Source organism: Nilaparvata lugens, chromosome 5 (assembly GCF_014356525.2).
Source record: "Nilaparvata lugens isolate BPH chromosome 5, ASM1435652v1, whole genome shotgun sequence".
Classification (NCBI taxonomy): domain Eukaryota; kingdom Metazoa; phylum Arthropoda; class Insecta; order Hemiptera; family Delphacidae; genus Nilaparvata; species Nilaparvata lugens.
In genome coordinates, this window is record NC_052508.1 from 43,094,302 (window position 1) to 43,115,038 (window position 20,737).

General features: G+C 33.7%; 1 protein-coding gene across 4 annotated transcripts in view; it reads left to right on the top strand.

The window, feature by feature from the left end:
• LOC120351375 (meiosis-specific nuclear structural protein 1-like) overlaps positions 1-20,737 on the top strand; it is a 58,372-nt gene that overhangs the window by 36,857 nt on the left and 778 nt on the right. For 2 of the 4 annotated variants that reach the window (XM_039428381.1, XM_039428382.1), the window contains exons 8-9: positions 5,923-6,107; positions 7,135-7,269. In XM_039428381.1, the coding sequence (XP_039284315.1) occupies positions 5,923-6,107; positions 7,135-7,269 (320 nt within the window). Of the gene's footprint in view, positions 1-5,922; positions 6,108-7,134; positions 7,270-11,744; positions 12,086-12,435; positions 12,713-20,737 lie in introns of those variants that run through there. The other 2 variants (XM_039428378.1, XM_039428380.1) reach the window with 2 other exon arrangements.

The following is a 20,737-nucleotide window of genomic DNA, read 5'->3' on the forward strand; positions in this document are numbered from 1 at the left end:
TTTCTTATGACTTAACATTCACAGATTTAATTGGGTGAAGCTATTTGAAAAATGTACCTGATTATCAATTTCATGGTTTTTATACCATTCTAGTTCATTGTGATCATTGAAGGGTTGAAGTGATGAGTTAGTTCAAGAGAATTCTAGTACACAAGTATATTGTGCTTATAATGGGCTCTTCTTTATTTTCTATCGATGTTTTGCTCCAGTAGAGAAAATTTAAAATGTTGGTTTTACATTTTATAAGCTTTATAAATAATATAAATTAACGGTAATATAAATTTGATAAGTCCAGTATTAAATTAATCGATGTTGATTTTCATTGTATCGCTTTGTATCAATGTTACTTGCACAGTTTGCAATTCATTACTATTCTCTCAAGAATTAGTTTTTTATGAATTTAATGATCTGAAATTTGGAATTCAAATGCTATTTGGATGACGTTCACATTCCACTGGTTTTTTTACAATAATTGTTACGTTGAAGAGTGAGGCAATTCAATCCATTTGGAAGTAAAAGGAAATCACAGTGCGATTTGAACAGTGGATAGTAACTCTGAAATTCAGTTGCTCAATTCATTTCGGCTTGATACTATCATTTGTAATATAGTTGATCAGAAATATGCATTGTATATAATGTTTATATTTCTTCTATCACAGTCTCGCTTTCATTCATAAACATGATAATCCTAAATACGTTGATTACCTTAAAGATGTAGCTTATCTTACGTCGAACAATGTACAATACAATTTTCATTAAATTACTATTATGATGATCATTGGAATTTCTGCCTGTGATTGAGAAAAAGTCATTTTATGAGCCTTGAAATTCGTACCTAGAAAAAGTTGCATTATTACTAGAAATTTTGTTATTTTTACTATTTATTATAGGTACTGTAGATTGATTTTTGTGAATATAGAGATCAACTACTTTATTCTGAATCAGGATAAGGATAAATAGGGAAATTGTGAGATGGGGATAACATCCATAGTTACATAGCATCGATTTGAAAGCTCTGATAATAATGATTTGAACGGAACTGCGATTCTGGCTTGGTATTGCCTCTTCATGTTCAGTGAGAATAGAAAGCTTCAGAGTAATTCGTTCTCATTATTTGTGATAATATTGGTAATATTTGGTAACATTTGTTGATATTTGAACCGAATGTGCAACAAATTAATCTACTTTCAGCTTGAAAAAATTTCAACTTATCAGGAGTACAGTGTTATCATATAGTATCTCAGGTAGGCCCACCCTTTTATTTTTCTTGTTCACGTGATCTGATGATATTCATTCCATTATCAAGTGTTTAAATTATAAAGAGTGATGAAACAAGATAAAACACAAGAAAAGCTATGAAAAGAAATTCTGAATCTTCATTTTTCACAAAATAAGGATAAGATGAAGGAGTTGGACTAAAATAAGTTATATCATGAAACTTCGTTGAAAAACATCCATATCTGAAACTAGAGTTATCAAAATGTGTTACCTCTGACTCGTATGGAGAAGGCACACTTCAAATTAATATAATAAATTATGTGAGCAAACAACGAAATCAACAAAATGAGCATGGTTAAATCAAGAAAATTGTAATATTGAAAAGTGAAAATCTATATACAGCGTATGTCAAAACAATAGACAAAATTAATTGTTTCAAGCGCCATAGTGTAAATGAGATGCAATGTAGACAGCAGTATTATTCTGTTTACTATGGTGAAGGGAGTCAGCCGCGTCGGCTGTTTCCCCTTCCACAGCGTCAACTTGAATCGCAAATACATAACAATATACATCAATGGATTCGCAATAAATGTGGCTACAATAATTATTCGTCACATTGTTCTTTAAAATTACTTGCTTCGAAGTTAATCGGATAAAACAAAAAAATCAAATCGAAAAACCCCTAAATTTTTACATTATATTATTTTACCAAGGAAACTGTTCGATTTATTGAGGAAAATAATCCGACTAATATTGTAGTCCTTAATTTAACGAATCGAATGACATATGATAGATTTTTTTCCGATTAATGGTTACAGAGATAATTGATTTCCAGTTTGCTGTTTACTATGGCTAAGAGAGTCAGCCGCGCCATTCCGCGTCGACTGTTTCCCCTTCCACGGCGTCAAATCGAATCGCAAATACATAACAATATACATCAATGGATTTGCAATGAGAGTGGCTACATTAATAATTATTCGGCTCATTTCTCTTTAAAACTACTTGCTTTGAAGTTAATCGAAGAAAACAAAAAAATCAAATCGCAAACCCCCTACATTTTTACATATATATTATTTTATCAAGAAAACTGTTGATTTTATTGAAAAAAAGAATATAACCAATATTGTAGTCCATAATGTAACAAATCGAATGGCATATAATAGAACTGTTTCCGATCAATGGGTACAGAGATAATTGATTTTCCGTGATTACCTGCATTTTTCAACTTTGAGGGGGGCTAGGGGGGAAAGCTCCAAGGGGATTTCTTGGGACTGTTGGGAGAATGACCCTCTGGGAGGGTTCTATCGATGGTAAAAGATTCAGCTTTTATTTAATTTTCGGATCGAAAAAATCTTTATTGACTGGGCTAATAAATACAAATAACCATAAAACCATATAAATACATAATATCGGGGGACCGAGCTTCGCTCTAGAATACAAACGCATAGAAAATGTATTACAAATGAAGAAATTATAATATATTAATAGTTCATCCAGAAAGGTAAATCTTATCATCTCATCTCATCTAAATCATAAATCTCATCTAATCACAGTGGATTGAGATTAATTCCCAGAGGAATGCAAAAAATTCTCACAAAGTCCCGATTGCACAAAAGCCGGTTAAATTTCAATCTGATTAATTTCACGTGAACCAAATCAGAGAAGACCATTTCAAAAAGATGGCTTCTCTGATTGGTTCTACTGGAATTAATCAGAATTAAAATTTAACCGGCTTTTTTGCGACCGGCACTAAGTACCTGATCGAATGATTACAAAAGTTCAACAGCTGAGTTATAATTCTGTCTCAGTCCCACACACATGCACTCGCTCATTCACTTTCATTATTAACAGATGATGAAACTCTCAGCTGTTTTTCCAAGGATGAATTTTATCCTTTTAATGTTCTTCAGCGAGTTTTCCCAGGGATGAGACCTAGTGCAATCAAATTTTCATATTATAAACCTAATATGTTCCAAATTTCGTAAGAGCTGTTTTTCTAGTTGCACAAAAGCCGGTTAAATTTTACTCCTGAATAATTTCACGTGAACCAAATCAGAGAATACCATTTTAAAAAGATGGCTTCTCCGATTGGTTCTACTGGAATTAATCAGAATTAAAATTTAACCGGTTTTTATGCGACCGGCACTAAGTACCTGATCGAATGATTACAAAAGTTTAACAGCTGAGTTATAAATCTGTCTCAGTCCCACACACATGCACTCGCTCATTCAACAGACGATTCATTATCGACAGACGATGAAAGTCTCAGCTGTTTTTCCAAGGATGAATTATCATTTTAATGTCCTTCAGCGAGTTTTCCCAGGGATGAGACCTAGTGCAATCGAATTTTTATAGTATAAAACACGCTATATAGAAGAAGATGGTAGGTGTCACGCGCATGTTTGTGCTAAATTTCCGATGTAGCTGATGTCATTCTATATCCAATCATCTGTTTTTAACAGTTTCATTAATTGCCAGTAGGTGTTAAAAACGTCGGTTGGTGGCGATGACGCAATCTAGCTGGCTGGCCACTGCCAATACCTACTATTACTTCAGGCAATACCTACTATTACTTATAGAAGGTATTGCCTGAAGTAATAGTAGGTATTGCCATAGAGAAACTATAGCGTAAGTAGATATCCCATGGTATATGGCGTTTATGTCGCAAATTTTACTGTTATCTCAAGCCGATTACTGTCGATTATTGTCGATTTTTACTGTTTTGACCGGGTAAGAGTGTATGAACGGCACAATATGAGAGACTACCAGCGTCATGAAGCTTCACAGGAAAGAACTACGTGGGCTATCAGCTTGAAATAACAGTAAAAGTTGCGACATAAACACCCTATACCATGGGATATCTACTTATGCTATTGTTTCTCTATGGTATTGCTTCAGGTCCCACAACTGAAGCTCTGAAAAACTATGACGTCATCACATGTAGATCGATGGTCTACCGGCGGTAGGCAAGCGAAATAAGAGCGTTGATGCTTGTTATCAAATCTGATAGGGTAATCAACAAAATTCGAATCACGAATTCTATTTTCAAGGTCTTCATTTCAATAAATATGGGTTGTTTATCATTCTTCTAATATTCGTTTGTGAAAAGTAATGGCGAATTTGGGGTTTTAAATCATGGGGTTCTGTTGTTGTGTACCCAATTGTCGCGGAAATTATAACAAGACTCCAAAATTTTCTGTATTCTCTTTTCCAAAAGATGAAACTTTAAAACGAAAATGGATACGAGCGATAAGAAGAAAGAACTTTAATCCTCCAAAACACCAGTTTACATTAAGTGTGAAATAACAGTGTAATTAGAGTGTGGAAGAACATTGTAAATAAAGTGTGAAAGAACGTGTAAAAGTGTGAAAAAACTATTAATAAATTAATGAATAATTCATAAAAAGTAAATGCAAAAGTTGGAACTGTCCATAACATCATAAGATAAAAAGGTTTTACCTAACTGTAAAAAATTCTCCTGATGGGTTTCTCTGTTTCACAGATTTATTATGAGCTAAGTCTGTGGAAGTCTCTTTCCTAGAAAAGAGTTAACTCCAATTCATTTTACCTTTTATTTACGTCTCCTTTGATTCTGATAAAGGCTATTATTAAGAACTTTGGTTGAGATGAATTTATCAATAGCTCTATCAATGAATCAAATACGTTTATCAAGCTGAAAGTATGGAGAAATTATTGAATTTTTGGAATAAAGTGTTTTTATTTCAATAAAATTGCTATTTAATAAAATACAAATGTCTTTAATCTGAAGTTGAGATAGTATTTTACCAAAAAAATCGATACAGCAACAAAAGTTGAAGTTTAATACGCTAGTAGAAATTCTACTTTAACTGTAGGAAGAATCAATCTACATGTTATGACGTCATTGATTAGTTATGAGGCCTGAAGTAATAGTAGGTATTGCCACTGTGCACACATTTCGTGACCCCTACCGCTTTTATCTAAATACCATGTTATAAACCTACTATGTTCCAAATTTCGTAAGAATCGTTAGAGCCGTTTTCGAGAGCCGGTGACATACAGACATATAAACAGAAATTGCTCGTCTAATAGTATAGGAAATATATATACAGAAATTGCTTGCTTAATATATTAGGATTTAATAATTAAAACAAATTTATTCAATTTGTGATTCAAAGTTGACGTAACTATAAAAGCCCAACCAAACAGGCAATTCTACAAGTGACTCCATAGCTTAGTTGGTAGAGAGCGTGGCTCATGAATCAAAGGTTGCTCGAGACCTGTCAAAGCCATTTTTTGTTGGTAATTTTCAACGTTTAGAAAAGTTATCCACGTTGTTGTTTTGAACAAAATAAATAATTATTCTATTTCTTTGTTTCCTGGACATAAGGAGATTGCATTTTACAACACAAAATTTTTCGCAGTGCAAAGCACGGGTAACCCGTGACGGGTTATTGATAAGAATCAACTGTTAATATTTAATCAGATATCCCGTAGATAGATGACTTGAATCACAGCTATGTACTATAAAAGGAGGTGGAAAAAAAGAAGCAACAACTTTGCCGTCCTATCATTTTCACTGACTTCATACATTGAATCTTACTATAGGCTGCTAGTTAAGAATGAGTCGAACAAATATCTGTTTTCGAAATAATAGCATTTATTGACATTAATAATATTATTATCTATTGCTTCTTGTTCAGATATTATTTCTCTTTTTTCAAGCTACTCGATAAGTTTGCTGAAGACGAACGAATAGAACAAATGACCAAAGAACGACGTCGTCTGAAGATCATAGATAATCGAAGAGCCGTACAAAACCAGATGGAAGAAAGACAACGGAAACGTGTTGAAGAGGAGAGAAGACTCAAAGAACTTGAGAGATTGGAAGAGGATCACATTCGTTCAAGGTTAGTGTGCGTTCAAATCCATTCAAATTTATTCCCTTCAACACTTTACAAAGTATGATGTATGATGTATACTGTACAGCATAACAGTAGATACAGTAGTACTATAGTATAACATAAAATATAAGCATACCATAATAAAGACTATAGTAACAATTATTTTTTTGTATATCTCAGGATTTATATTTCAACTAGCTTTATATCTCAGGATTTTGAATTTGTTCTAAATATCAAGCACAACAACGTAAAACACACAAAAACAATCAATATAGATTATAGATAAACGATGACCGATTATCAAACTATATAGATTAGAAAAAATTGAAACCGGTTGAACAAGTGACGAAGCAGTGTGTGATTACATAACCTTAACTTTTGGACAACATTAACATTTTGTCAAAATTTTTGGAGAAAAATAGTACAGGCTAAGCCTAGTTTTTCCTCCAATGTCATAATCGTATTATGATTATAGTATTTTATACAATAAATGAATGAATTAATGAACAAATAATGATAAATCTGTTCCTGATTTTAATCAAATCTAGTTCAGCAAAATGCAGTTCAGCTTAATCAAGTCCAGTTGGGAAGAATCGATATGAATAAGTTTCCATCGTGGACTAGAGAAACTTTAATTTAAATTTAGATTTCGAGTTCTATTATATGAAGATGTGTTGGCTAACACACCAGTCACAATACATTTTCATCTTTATCCGGCCTTATTAAATTATGTTGCTGATGTTTATGCTTCTTAAAGTTTGAATAATTAATAATTGAGAGAGAACAGAATTAGAAATAATTGAACGAAAGAAATTTTGTAGTCATTTCCATAGCGATAAAATTCATTTGTATTCTGAAACTGATATTCTCAAAATGTATAATCATTTGAATATTGATTAGACAACACCTTGTTTGAAATCAAAATAATCGTATTAAAAAGATCGTATTCTAATTCTTGATTGTGCTTCAATTTTGATGTTCTCAAATTCCAAACGACTCATATCTATTTACACAGTATTCTACCAAATTTCAGACTGAAGTTGATAGAAGAGGAGCGTCTGAGGATGCTGAGAGAACACGCTACTCACCTCATCGGATTTCTGCCAAAGAACCTGCTGCAGTCCAATGATTTTCCCCATCTGGGGTCGTCCATAGTAGACAGCAGTAGGTAGGTTTGGCGTGAATGGAGACTTACCTATACGCTCACAAACTCATCAACTTCAAATATTTAATCGTAATAAGAATATAAATAATAATATATCATTGAAAATAATTTTAACTCAATGTGCAGTTGTAAGTTGAAATTGAATTAATAGAACATGGGTCAAACCGTTACTATCTTCAACGCCAATAGAAGATATTATCCTGACCAGACTTCCATTAACGAAGTCAGGGAAACAAAATCACTCAAAAATATGTTTCATAAACCTACTATTACAGAATGAATGTCCTTGATCAATGAATTATATTCAAGATCAAGATGATCTTCAGGTAGGCTCCCACTCCTCTGACTATTGGCCATTTGATATTGATACTACAACATTATCACTTGTCTTTTATATTACTTTACTAAAAGATTTCCTCAGCATGCTCTTTTAACTGCGGTATGCTCTACCATCTTCATATCTAATTATATAGCTCTTAGGAACCTCAAGCTTAGCTTTCAACTTATGAACATCTTCAAAAATGTAAAAGTATGTATGTCAAGTTTACAAATCAATTATTGTTTTCAAGTTGAATAGTTCTAGTCCTTACTGATTGAGGAGAATTATTGTCAATTGTATCAACACGAACTGTTCATGATTCACATCCTCATCTTTAATACATTCTTGAAGTTCTTTTTCAAACTATGAAACCGTCAAAGAACAGAACAATGGTTTTTATTACAAGTGTTGCAAGATTTTCCGAACGCTGGACAATCCTTAAAATCATGTGTTATTTTACATTTTCCATATTCAATTCAATTCATTCATTATTGTCATGAGCATTTTACACAAATACATGGACATCGCCAGGTACATAAGAGCAAATATCACAAAAGAATCACTGTCATATAGATATTAGATACCTATAATAGATTATACAGTCATATAGATACAGTCATATAAGTTATAAATACAGTCAAATAGATTACTAGATACAGTCATATAAGTTATAAATACAGTCATATAGATTACTAGATATCAGTTTACACAAACAGTCAATACCACAATTCAACTCAATACAACATGGATTTAAAAGAGGACATTTCACACATTCAAATACTCATCAACAGAATAAAAGCTGATACTTCTCCAGCAGATACTTTTCAACCTCAAATTGAAATTTTATCTGTGTATTTTTCGATATTCCAATCTGATGGGAAGCATATTGAAAAATGATATCCTTTGATAAAAAATATTCTTCTGAAAAATGGATAAATTGACTCTGGGCAAATGATAGTTTATGTGGCTGACCTAGTTCTGTGCTCATGAATATGGGCATTAGTTAGCAGCAGGCTGATATCAATAGTGCTCATTATAGCATGATAAATGAACAAAGAGGAAAAAGTGAGAATACCGGTGGCTTTGAAAAAATTACTGCAGGATTGATATTGCGTTAATATGTACATGCATCTGATGGCTTTTTTGTAAAATTAATATTTTTTGTACATTCCTAGCAGATGAGTTTCCCCAAACCGCTATCTCGTATCTTAAATGGCTCTCAAACAGAGCAAAATATATACATTTAAGCACTCTGAGGGGACAGTACCGAGATAATGTTCTCAACATGAAAATAACTGCACTTAATCTAGTACAGGTTCTATCCACATGTTAAGACTAGAATCTATATGCAGGCCTAGAAATTTACAGACTTCAACACTATGAATGATTTTATCATCCAACAGCAGATCAATTTCACATTTATTTGAAAATATCATCTTATCGGTCTTAGTGAAGTTCAGGATGAGATTAATACTTTTGAACCATTGACAAATGCTATTGACTGATTCATTTGAATATTGCCTGACTTGTTGCTTTTCTCACTTTGCTTAACATTAGGTGGCACTGATTTGTAAGACTCAAACTTATCAAATTTAATTTATTCACTAAGATAACGTCTTCTATCATCAATTCAATACACAAATTTTATTTGAATAATCTTGCAAAATTTGAATCTGTTGCTCACCCCATTCTGCTGCTCTGCACTGAAAGATTGCATCTATTAACTTCAAATCACAATTACGTGAAAGTCTTGATACTAGCATTATAACCTCCAATGACAATCAAGTTATTTATTATTTATTATTTATTATTTATTATTTATTATTATTATTTATTATTTATTATTTATTATTATTATTTATTATTTATTATTTATTTATTTATACAATATGACAATTTGCACTGAACAAGACCCATGGTGGTACAAAACAAAATAGCATTGTACATGAATAAACTATTAGTATTAATGTAAAACTAAAATTATAAACTTGAGAAGAGCACAGTAAAAATTAATGTAGATTACTACAAAAACAAGATAGAAAGATAAACATAGAAAAATAAGAAGAAAAAAATAAAAATTCAAGTATTTTATTTATAATAATTTGTAAAGAAAAAGTTGATTCCAAAGTGGTAGTGAATGTGAAGGTAATGAATTGTAGTAGTTTGTGTTTTCTTAATCCATAGGGGAAAAAACTGGAATTTCTATCAGAAATTTTCACGATTATCTGGGATAACTTCTTCAATTTTTTCAATTACCTACTTGATAGTTGGAGTTCTTCCACTGGAAGCGCATCAGCGCCGTGGTGTTCAGGTGATTCTGCATTTTTCATCTTGTTCCAAATCGTCGGTGTGGTGAAGCCCTTTGTTCAAGATAATGTTGAAGGCTATAATAAAGTATCCTGGTAAGGAAGCTTTTAAGTTCAATTTTAAACTGGGTTGTGTTTCTCAATGTTTTCAAGTCATTTGGTAAGCAATTGTGGACATTTGAGCAGATATATTTAGCTCCACATTGGGCTAGTCTAGATTGGACCACATGAGTATCGTCCCTTTGTCTAGTATTATGATGGTGATACTGGTGGTTACTTTAATAAATATTCGTCTCTCTTCTCACCATCAAACACACCTCAATGTTGAAAAATGCAGGCAGTGCAAGGATGCCAGTCTCCACGAACAGGTGTCTGCAGTGCGCAAGGTAGGGTTGCTTGAAGGTGGTTCTCATTATTATTTTTTGTAATAGTAATAATCTTCCCATATGTGGACTGTACGTACCTTAGTACATAGTTTATGATGCTTTGGAAACAGCCGTAGTAAACTTTTATAAGAACCTCCCTATCAAGTAGTGGTTATAGTCGACACATCATGTAGCAAATAGCTGTAAATCATTGATTAGTATTCGATATGCTGCTGTCTTTTATATGCTCCTTTGAATTGTAGAACTGACGGATTATTGTTGTAGCCTAATCTTCTTCTAATCGCACAGAAGAACAGTTCAATGTGTCCTGGCTGAATAATAATAATAATAATAGTAAAGGTGATGTCCACATAATCTCTTAGGCTTGTGTGTGGGTAATGAGTGAGAGGGATGATGAGAGATGACGACTACTTTTTAGGTAGTCGGGACCGACTACTTGTACATACTTAGATATGCTAGTTTTTCTGTTTCAATATACTTCTCAAACATGCTCTGAATTGAATATATTTGCATCAGAAACCCTAGCATAAACGTTTTTCTTGGCGTTTTCACTATGCATTTGTCAAATCCCTCAAACCTCTGAGGTATGATTTCATCTCATTCATAAAGGGCTCCCAGACATGCTGATTGTTACTCTTTATGCAAGCTTTATACCCTTTAGCGAAAGGCTCTCTTAACTTGAGAAGACCGAAGAGTTTGTCAAAATTTGAACAAAAATCTGCAGTGGCAGATGCTCCCTCGAACTGCTCTAGTTACAATTCTTTCTCGAGAAAATGGAGAGCACGTCAAACTTATGAATCAAGTAGAACATGCACTCTTTCCCCAGTAACAGGATTTTTGAACCAAGGTTCCATGTCACATGCTGAATGAAATCTTGGCACCTAATTGGTTGGCTATCGAAAGATTACTCACTAGCTCATCAAAGGTAATAATGCCAACTTTACTGTGGCCCTCCACTCATGTAGAGATAATATAGATTGTATTACAATGGTGTGGCAGACTACTTGATGTCAACAGTGATCCCATTACATAAAAAAATATGATTGTAGCCTTCCAAGAAGCATTAATTGCTACTGCCATTACCATCAAAACTTCCTTAGCAATTGGATCAACATTGCCACTAATACTTGGCCCCATGTTCACATTGTCAATAATCTTTGCCCCATCCCAATCTACCTGCTTCCGAAAGGACATTTTACTAAAACTATTTTTACATAATAATACAACTACTCAATCTACATCTAACAGTCAGCAGGGCTTCTAAGGTGAATCCTGGATTTCCCTCAACAGAATTGTACCAGGAACAAAGTGTATTTTTGTGAGGCAGTGTGTTCATGAATGTTTCCCGCACAAACTTATATGCAGCTGGAGAATAGAAATAGAGTGTCAGTAAAAATAAAATGACATCAAAGTAAAAAAAAAATGTTCAAATCCAAAAAAAAACTAAAACTTCTACTTCAATTACAGAAAATATTCTGAAGAATATTCAGGCAGTCAAGAGAAATGACATTCCTCTTGTCAGGTCACACCCAAATTGCAGAATATCATCTAGCATTTCAGCGTCTCCTTCATCACCTTCAAATCCTTCAAAGTCACTGTTTGAATCCTCCGAATTAGCTGCAGGTTTAACATTGACAACAAAGCTGATAGCGCTATCTCTTTCTCGCTTTGCTCTGTTGCCGGATCGTCTTTTAACAATGTAGAATTAATAATTAATTAACAAAATATTTCATCTTAATTATGAAAATTCATTATGAAATTATTGAAAAATATGTCTTGCTTAATAAAATATAATTGATAATTTTAAACGAGAATGCACAATTAATATTACATTAATGAACCTGTATCAGCTACTGTCTATGGAAGGCATTGACAAGACAGAGGATCGGCAACGTTTTTCTCCTATCTTTCTCCACTGTCATTATAACGTGGACCTCACTATAGGGAAGACAGCCCACAGATACATCTCAGAGCTTTCTTTTGCTATTTAAACACTATCTGAGCCAGTGGAATCACCCTAGTGTATTATTGTAGGATAGCTTATATTTTGAAAAATGATTCTCCCAACTTACTTTATAAACTTCTGTTTATTTTCAACTTTCTTTTTCACACAACATAATTCTTTGAGCCCATTTCGATGCTTGAATTTTTATTCTAGGTGAGTAGTCCGGGCGCAAATGTTATTCCGTGATCATTTTTGAGTAACAACCGTGGAAGATGTCTCAATTTCTTCGTTAGGTCTAGCATAATAAGGATCATGATGATGATAAATCGAAATCACAGGCAAACACCTCGGAAACAAGATGGCCGCCAAATTTTTCAGGGTTTTGCTATATCGCTTGTATTTCAATAACCGTTCAACCGGTTTTTCAGACGAAAATATTTTTAAAATCTTCCTCTACAATTTTTGTTCAATAAAATTTTCCTCTAAAACGCATATTTTTTTAGTTATAACCTACGAAAGCCCAAAAAACTCTTTTTCTAAATTTGTTCAAATTTCATTCCATTATAACTTTTTTGTGCAAGAGATACAGAGAAATTTTAAATCTATGAAATTTAGAGCGTCTTTTCAACTTTGGAAAGATATATCTTCATGTGCTGCACGTCAGAAAATGAGTTCTCCAGCGCCCTCCAACCAAATAAAACCCTGCATGATTTCTGTTGCGTTTTTCCATATGCATGAGGTAACAAGCCAGAACTATAAAGTCGATTTTTCATGACTACTTCAAGATAGAGACTTGCAAATGGTCTCAATCTCTTCGTTACAACAAGACGAATAAGAATATTGATGATGGAAACAACGAATGTGTGAAAATAAATTATCCTTGATGACAATCTCCAAAATGTTTGTCATCATGGAAAAATCCAAGATGGCGGCCAAAAATCTGATTTCAAGAGTTTGAAGTTATATTCACCATGCATACCCTAATCCTAATGCATGTCGTAACCTGCTCACCCTAGGCAGTTACCTGTGCACAAACCCTATGTGTGACTTCCTTAAGGCACCAAACAATGTTGCTACCGACGGCCTGTTGCTTCCTCTCTGATTCTCTAAAAACTTTTTTTTTTCTTGGAACAAATATCTGATCATTTTTTTTCTAGCTTACGAGGTTTTCTCAGGTAGCTAAAAAAACGTGATAGAGTTATTCATACTAAATGCTAACTTACGAGTTTTTCACACAGATACGAGGTTTTTTCTTTGTATCCAAATATGTAAAATAACCCTTGAAATAAACTGTTTATAAATAAACTGAGTGAAACCAATATTATAAACGGGTCAATATTGATCATGAATAAAAAAAAAACCAACAAAACGGCTATCCATTTAAAAATTGGAAATGGTAAAGGATTGAACAGAATGAAGACAACAATAATGAGAAAAATAATGCATTTTTTATTCTACAACATTTAGAATCCTATACTAAACGAGCAACTTCTGTTTATATGTTTGGATGCCTATGTTTGTATGTTTGTATTTCACCGGATCTCGAAAACGGCTCCAACGATTCTCACGAAATTCAAAACATAGTAGGTTATAAAACATTTATAATATAAAGATTCGATTGCACTAGGTCTCATCCCTGGGAAAACTCGCTGAAGGACATTAAAAGGATAATTATTATTCATCCTTGGAAAAACAGCTGATAATAATATTATTTCGTCGTCTGTTGGTGATGGAAGTGAGTGAGTGAGTTCATATGTGTGGGACTGTGTCAAAATTATGACTCAGCTGTTAAACTTTTGTAATCATTCAATCAGGTACTTAGTGCCGGTTGCAAAAAAGCCGGGTTATAATTTAAGCCCTAATAAAAAACTACAAAATCTCAAACAACAAATATAATTACATTAATCTTGTTTGAATTTTTGTTCTCTTTCCAACAATCCTGATAAATTCCAGTAGATCCATCTTTTTGAAATGGTCTTCTCTGATTTGGTTCACGTGAAGTTAATCAGGATTAAAATTTAACCGGAAATTTTGAGGGAAATTTTTGCATTCCTCTGGGAATTAATCTCAATTTACTGTTATTAGATAGAACATTTCTGTATGAATGTTATTGTAATGTCTTCTTTCGTAATAAATTTTTTATGCTTTTGTACTCCAGAGCGAAGTTCGGTCTCCGATATTAGATATCTAAAGTAAGCCATGGTTCTGTTTATCAATAAGTAAAAAGAACGAGCGAAGCTCGGTGTCCCGATATTGATATTATTATTTGGCTTCTAATTTCTAATTGCTCACTGTCTTATGATAGCCAAATTTGAATAGTTTTATTCCAAATCATACATGTGTCACACTATTGAAATGATCACAAACACGTGATTTATTAATTTAATTATTATTAACACATTAATTATCATGATTGAAATCTAGAGGTTTTTAGGCATTCCCCTAGGAACATCAATTCATTTGGAACTGAATTATTCAGTGGAACATCAAATATGAAGAAAAATGTCAAATAAAATGAGAGAAACTAATCACATAGTCATTGTCAATAAGCAACTCATATCTTTAAAACAAATATAATTATCAATCACTCATTATTGTCCTATTATACTTAAACTACATTTTCTATAATAAATAAAAAAATCTGGTGTGGCGCACTCACACAACTTTCCTTGCCGTTATGAAAATTTATTACCTGACGCTTGTGTACTCGCGCATCTCAAGTCTACTATTCAAAGATCTGCCAGCAGGTGACAGGACAATAACGCTGGAGACACACGAAGTCTGCTATCTCTTCATAGTGAATTATTTAATAGAATCAACAGTTGCCAACAGTTTGCATTATTGAATAAACACATTTTCTCGAATTTCGAGCTTATTTCCAATTTTAAGTAAAAATGTCACTGAACATTAATTGTAGAGATTTCTATGTTCAATCTTTTCCACTTAAAATTATTCATTTAAATTGTATCTGAAGCCTGATAATTGGGAATCTAAAATCACACTTTGCATTGATGGGGCGGAGCTCCTGAAATTTTTACAGATATGGGACTTGTGGCAGTTGATAGAGTTTATCAATGACTATTTTACGTATAAATTTGATCTAAATCGTTAGACCCGTTTTCGAGAAAATCGCGAAAAACCCTGTTTTTGACAACATTTTCACCATTTTAGCCGCCATCTTGGATTGGATTTGTTCGAAATTGTTCGTGTCGGATCCTTATAGGGGAAAGACCTTAAGTTCCAAATTTCAAGTCAATCCGTTAATTGGGAGATGAGATATCGTGTACACAGACGCACATACACTCATAAGCTGCGTACACATATACGCTCTTCCAACCCGCACCGAGCACGCTCCTCCCTCGTACCGCCCTCGTACCGCCCTCGTTCCTCCATCGAACTACAGTCGCGCCGCCCACGCACCCATCATGAACGTTACGGAAGATGTTAGATCTTCTCGCGTTCCCCGGTCGAACCATTGTTGCTCCCCGGTCGATCATCAATCGCTCTGCTGGAGTGACGTTCGGTTGCGGAGCAGAGCGAAAGTCTGTACGCACCTTCACACACACACACACACACACACACACACACACACACACACACATACACACACACACACAAATACCCAAAAAACACTTTTACGGGGACCTTAAAACGTATAGAAATTGTGGTACCTTAATTTTTTTCCGGAAAGCAATACTTTCCTTACCTATGGTAATAGGGCAAGGAAAGTAAAAATTACTATGAAAAGATCTAATATTAAGCATCGAGTTAGTTTTCATTATATTAAAAGTAACACCAACTTAACATGATATGAAATAATTTAGAGATGAAACTAGAGATTTTAAGGCAAACCACTATAGCTACATCAGCTGTTTTCAGATTGAACAATGTAAAATTATGCACTTTTAATTATGTCTTGTAATACAAAGGTGAGACTTTCAGTGAGGGGCTCAATATTACAGCTTGCATGTCAAGTGTAAAAACTTCTGTCTTTTGGGTTCCTATATCATCTTCTTTGTCTTCACTGATCACTGATGTATTGGTTATGAATTCGATTGCAAGCTTCCTGTACCATTTGATCCCTTATCTTATTGTCGTTGCATACGAAGATAGCTGATCACTTACATCAAAAAACGATTTTGCCTTGTTGTAGTCTATAACAACATTGGTTTTATTTTTATGTTTACCTCAACTATTTCAAGTATATGTTTTGTTGTTAGAAAAAGAACTTCTCTTCTGTCTTTCCACTTCCCAACAATGACATTTGATTGGCTCTATAGAGCAATCATTTCACCTTTTTTCAACACATTTTTTGTCAATACACTTGGATTAAACTTCCTGTGTGTTCTCAATGTTCCAACCAAATAAGTGTTTTTATCTAGTAGCTAATTATTGAACACCTGTGTAAAAGTTATATGTGTACAGAGTCCGACATGAATTCAATTATCTCTCCATCAGCTCCAACACAACATCATTGGGTGAACTCTCACCAGTTCAACCTTCTTTACCAGAGTATATCTTGGCACAATGAGTGTAATCTCATTTGGTGCATAATTTAAAGAACTCAATACCATATTCATGCCTCTTACCAGGGATATAATGGCGGAATGACAAACTCTGAATGGCATCATAATCTCATCAATACAGACCGACTCACCAGGATTGAACATTTTATTGAATTTCTCATTCAAAACTTCCAGAAGAGGATATATTTTATTCAACTTGACTCCTTCTATTGAGTTAGATTGTTCGAAAAATGTATATTGGCTAGAATATTCTCGAATTTATTTCTAGACATTACTGTTGAAATTTTGCTTTTGTAAAGAAATTGTGTACTCCAATAACTCTTGATAGAAGGCTTTTATCAAGTTCCAACCAATTTAGAATCCCGAGGAACTTGGTGATGTCCTCAACAGTTACATCCTTCCATGCATTCATTCTGGAATGAGTTGACAGTTTATTTTTTGCAATCTTCTTGGCAATTTTTGGCCTTGCATATTAATTTGTTTCTTTGACTATATATTTGAGAGTATCCTCATCAATGAAAAGTTTGTAGAAGTCTAATGGCTCCATTTGTGTATTACTCACGTCTACAAAACAAACTTCAATTGGTCCTGTTGAAGAAGTGAATTCGAATTTTTCTAGGTTGCCAGAAACATCATACCAAATAACATTACCTGAGGATTCAACCTGATTCTGATTCAATATCTCATTTTGGTTTTCATCAGGTGAAGAATTATGAGTATTAGAAGATAAAGATTATTGTGGAGAATTGTTGTTGACTTACTGGGCTGGAGAGCTTGTCATCATATTTGAATTACCTATCACTTCTGTGGATGGATCAGAATCTGTGGAAGATGTTGAGGGTCTACAGTATCTATTTCAATCCCTTTTTCAAGTATTCTTGAGTCTGGGTTATCAATTGCAGACAATGGATCAGACGTTGATGAAGTAGTGCTCACTTCCTGGACTGAACAACTTGTCAAATTTGAGTTATCTATAGAAATAGTTGGATTATCATGAAGATATGTTGGAGGTTCATTTCTTTCAATTTATTGTATATTCAATTTTTGAATCTGGGTTATCAATAGCAGTCAGTGGATCACAACAAAATGATTTTTAATGTTCTGGCACTATAGGATTGTGGTTTTATAGAGTAGGATAGGTTAAATGAATAAATTATTCCTATGAATAAAAATAGTCGATTGTAATATGAGTGTTGAATTTAATGGAGTTTGGCGCTGAGCAGTTAGTTTTGAATCTTCCCCGTCTACTGGTGCACTCTAGTGCATAACTGTTTAATTTTTTGTTCTGTAGTTTTTCGTTCAGTCGGTTTGTATAGCTGCCTTCGTTGACAGGATAGCTCGACTCGTTCGTTGATTTGTTTGTATTTCTATCGGAAATTATTAATTATAATTCCGTGTCTCCGATCGTAGGGAGTAATAATTGATTTTAAAATATTTGTGAGAATCTGAGTATTTTTATATATTGAAAGTAGTAGTGAATACCTAGTAAAATTGAGAAGCAGAATTCCATACATGATTAATTTCGGATTGATTATTGTTTTTCGGCTTTATATCAACATTGTGAAATTCAAAATCAATTTTATATCTGTGTTATCTTCCTCGGATGGTGCGGAAACTTTGGCAGAAATCAAAATTTGAACTTAACCTAATTGTTTGGACTATTTTTAATATGTGAAAATCCAGGAACTGAAGAAGTTTTGGGCAATTGCCTGTTTTTTCTTTCCTAATTATAGTATGTGTATCACCTTGAATAAATAAATAAATAAATAAATAAATAAATGATTCAACAACTCTCTGCAGTGTCTGGCTACCGTACATCATAAATGATCAGAGGTCAAGTGACCCAGGGATTGAAAGTGTTAGATCCAACATCTCGTAGAGAGTTCGAGATTTCTTGTCGAGATAAGGACCTCCCGACTTACAAAGATTTTGTACACTTCATTGAAAGACAGTTCAAGTCATTGCCATGTGATAAAAATAATAAATTCGAATTATCAAGTGGTGTGAAGCCAGTCAAGAACTTGTCAAATTCAATCAGAGAATTGCGGTTCAATCAGAGACGACTTCGACTGGTAATGTTCGTGAAAAGTCAAATTGTTTGAATGTAATCAAGGTACTCATAGCTTACTTGATTGTCGTTCTTTTTTGAAATTGTCACCATGGGAACGTTTCCGTTTTGTCAAAGACAAATCATGTTGCTTCAAGTATTTGCTTAATAGTCATTCTGTTCGTGAATGTACTAGTACAGTGCGTTGTAACCAGTGTGAAAAGCCACATCATTCCTTATTGCATTTCAATTTTAATAAAAAATTGTCTCAGGGTGATGTGAATAATGTAAACAAGGAAGTGGTCAACTGTTCGACCAAGGTCAATGACAGTAAGAATGCTGAATCAACTGTGTTGTTGTCTACTGTAGTGGCTACTGTTTTGAGTAGACAGGGAAATCGTGGTAGGGTTAGATTTCTGCTAGATTCTGGGAGTCAGTGTAACTTTCTTACTACAAAAACTTGTAAACGACTTAATTTGCGAAAACACGTCTGGCGAGAACAGTTAATTGTTTCGGCGGAGGGTCGAGAGCGGTGGGGGGTGAAACGGCCTTTATGCTTTCACGAACATTACCAGTCGAAGTCGTCTCTGATTGAATTTGACAAGTTCTTGACTGGCTTCACACCACTTGATAATTCGAATTTATTATTTTTATCACATGGCAATGACTTGAACTGTCTTTCAATGAAGTGTACAAAATCTTTGTAAGTCGGGAGGTCCTTATCTCGACAAGAAATCTCGAACTCTCTACGAGATGTTGGATCTAACACTTTCAATCCCTGGTACAAAAAAATACAATCCTCCAAACCCTCATTTTTTACCCGCTTCAAAGCTGTAATAGAATTACAAAATCTATCTAATATCGATGCCAAGCCCGCCCTAGATTCAACCTTCAAACCTTTGAACTGAAATATTTCATCTAAATAAGAATCTATCTGAGATCTAGGGTCATTATAACGGCTAACCAATGCATCCCAAATAATTTTGTAATAAGTGGCTATAGGTTGAAGATGTTTACAAATATTTGCGGCCTCATGAGTACGTTTCGAAACTAAATACTGGACCTTATGTTGATCTGATAAAGTGGTATTGTCATGGACTAATTCAAAAAACGTAGACCATTCAGCCTGATGTCCACTAAAATTTGGCAATTGAATTTTCGGTAATAATTGTTGTTCATTAGTTACACTACTTGCTGAAACTGTCAGTGAAGCTGCTTGCTTAGTTTCTGATTGTTTTTTTATTTTTTCGACTCTTTTATCGATAAATGCAATCATATCTAAATGCGAGTCATTGAATTTAGGGACATATTCTGGGTCTACACTCATTTCTAACTCATTAATCTTAAATTCAATACTATCATAATTAATCTAGCCAAAGTTAAAACATATTGAGCTGTTTTCTGATCAGATACATTTTTACACAAATCAAATGTACGCTGTATTCTCTGATATAATTGTTCTAACTTCGCCCTATGAATTTCCATCATTGCAGGAATAGTTTTAGGATCTAATTCTCCTTGCGTATTCTTTTTGAATAACTTTGTTATCACAAACGATAAGATAGTGATGAACAAACAACTTATCTGTAGACACGATCCTACTGATAAGCACAACAAAGTTTAGTGTGTCTGCTCTATGCTCTTGAACTTGTTGACTACAATATGAACAATACGAGCAAACTAAAAATGCACATATGAGAATTTGAGTACAATTTAGGCCAATACACATCAAGGGCCAATGGACCAACAATAGTTATACAAACTTCTGATTAAGTGGACTGTAATTTTAATCGATTTAATATTCAATATATTCTGGCAGAAAAATACTAATGAACATTGATGTTCATACTCAACGCTCCTTGCAGAGATATCAATGTTGAACATTCTTCTCCAAGGATGAACATCGATGTTCGAAATGCGTCCGCAACTAAAAAAATCGTGA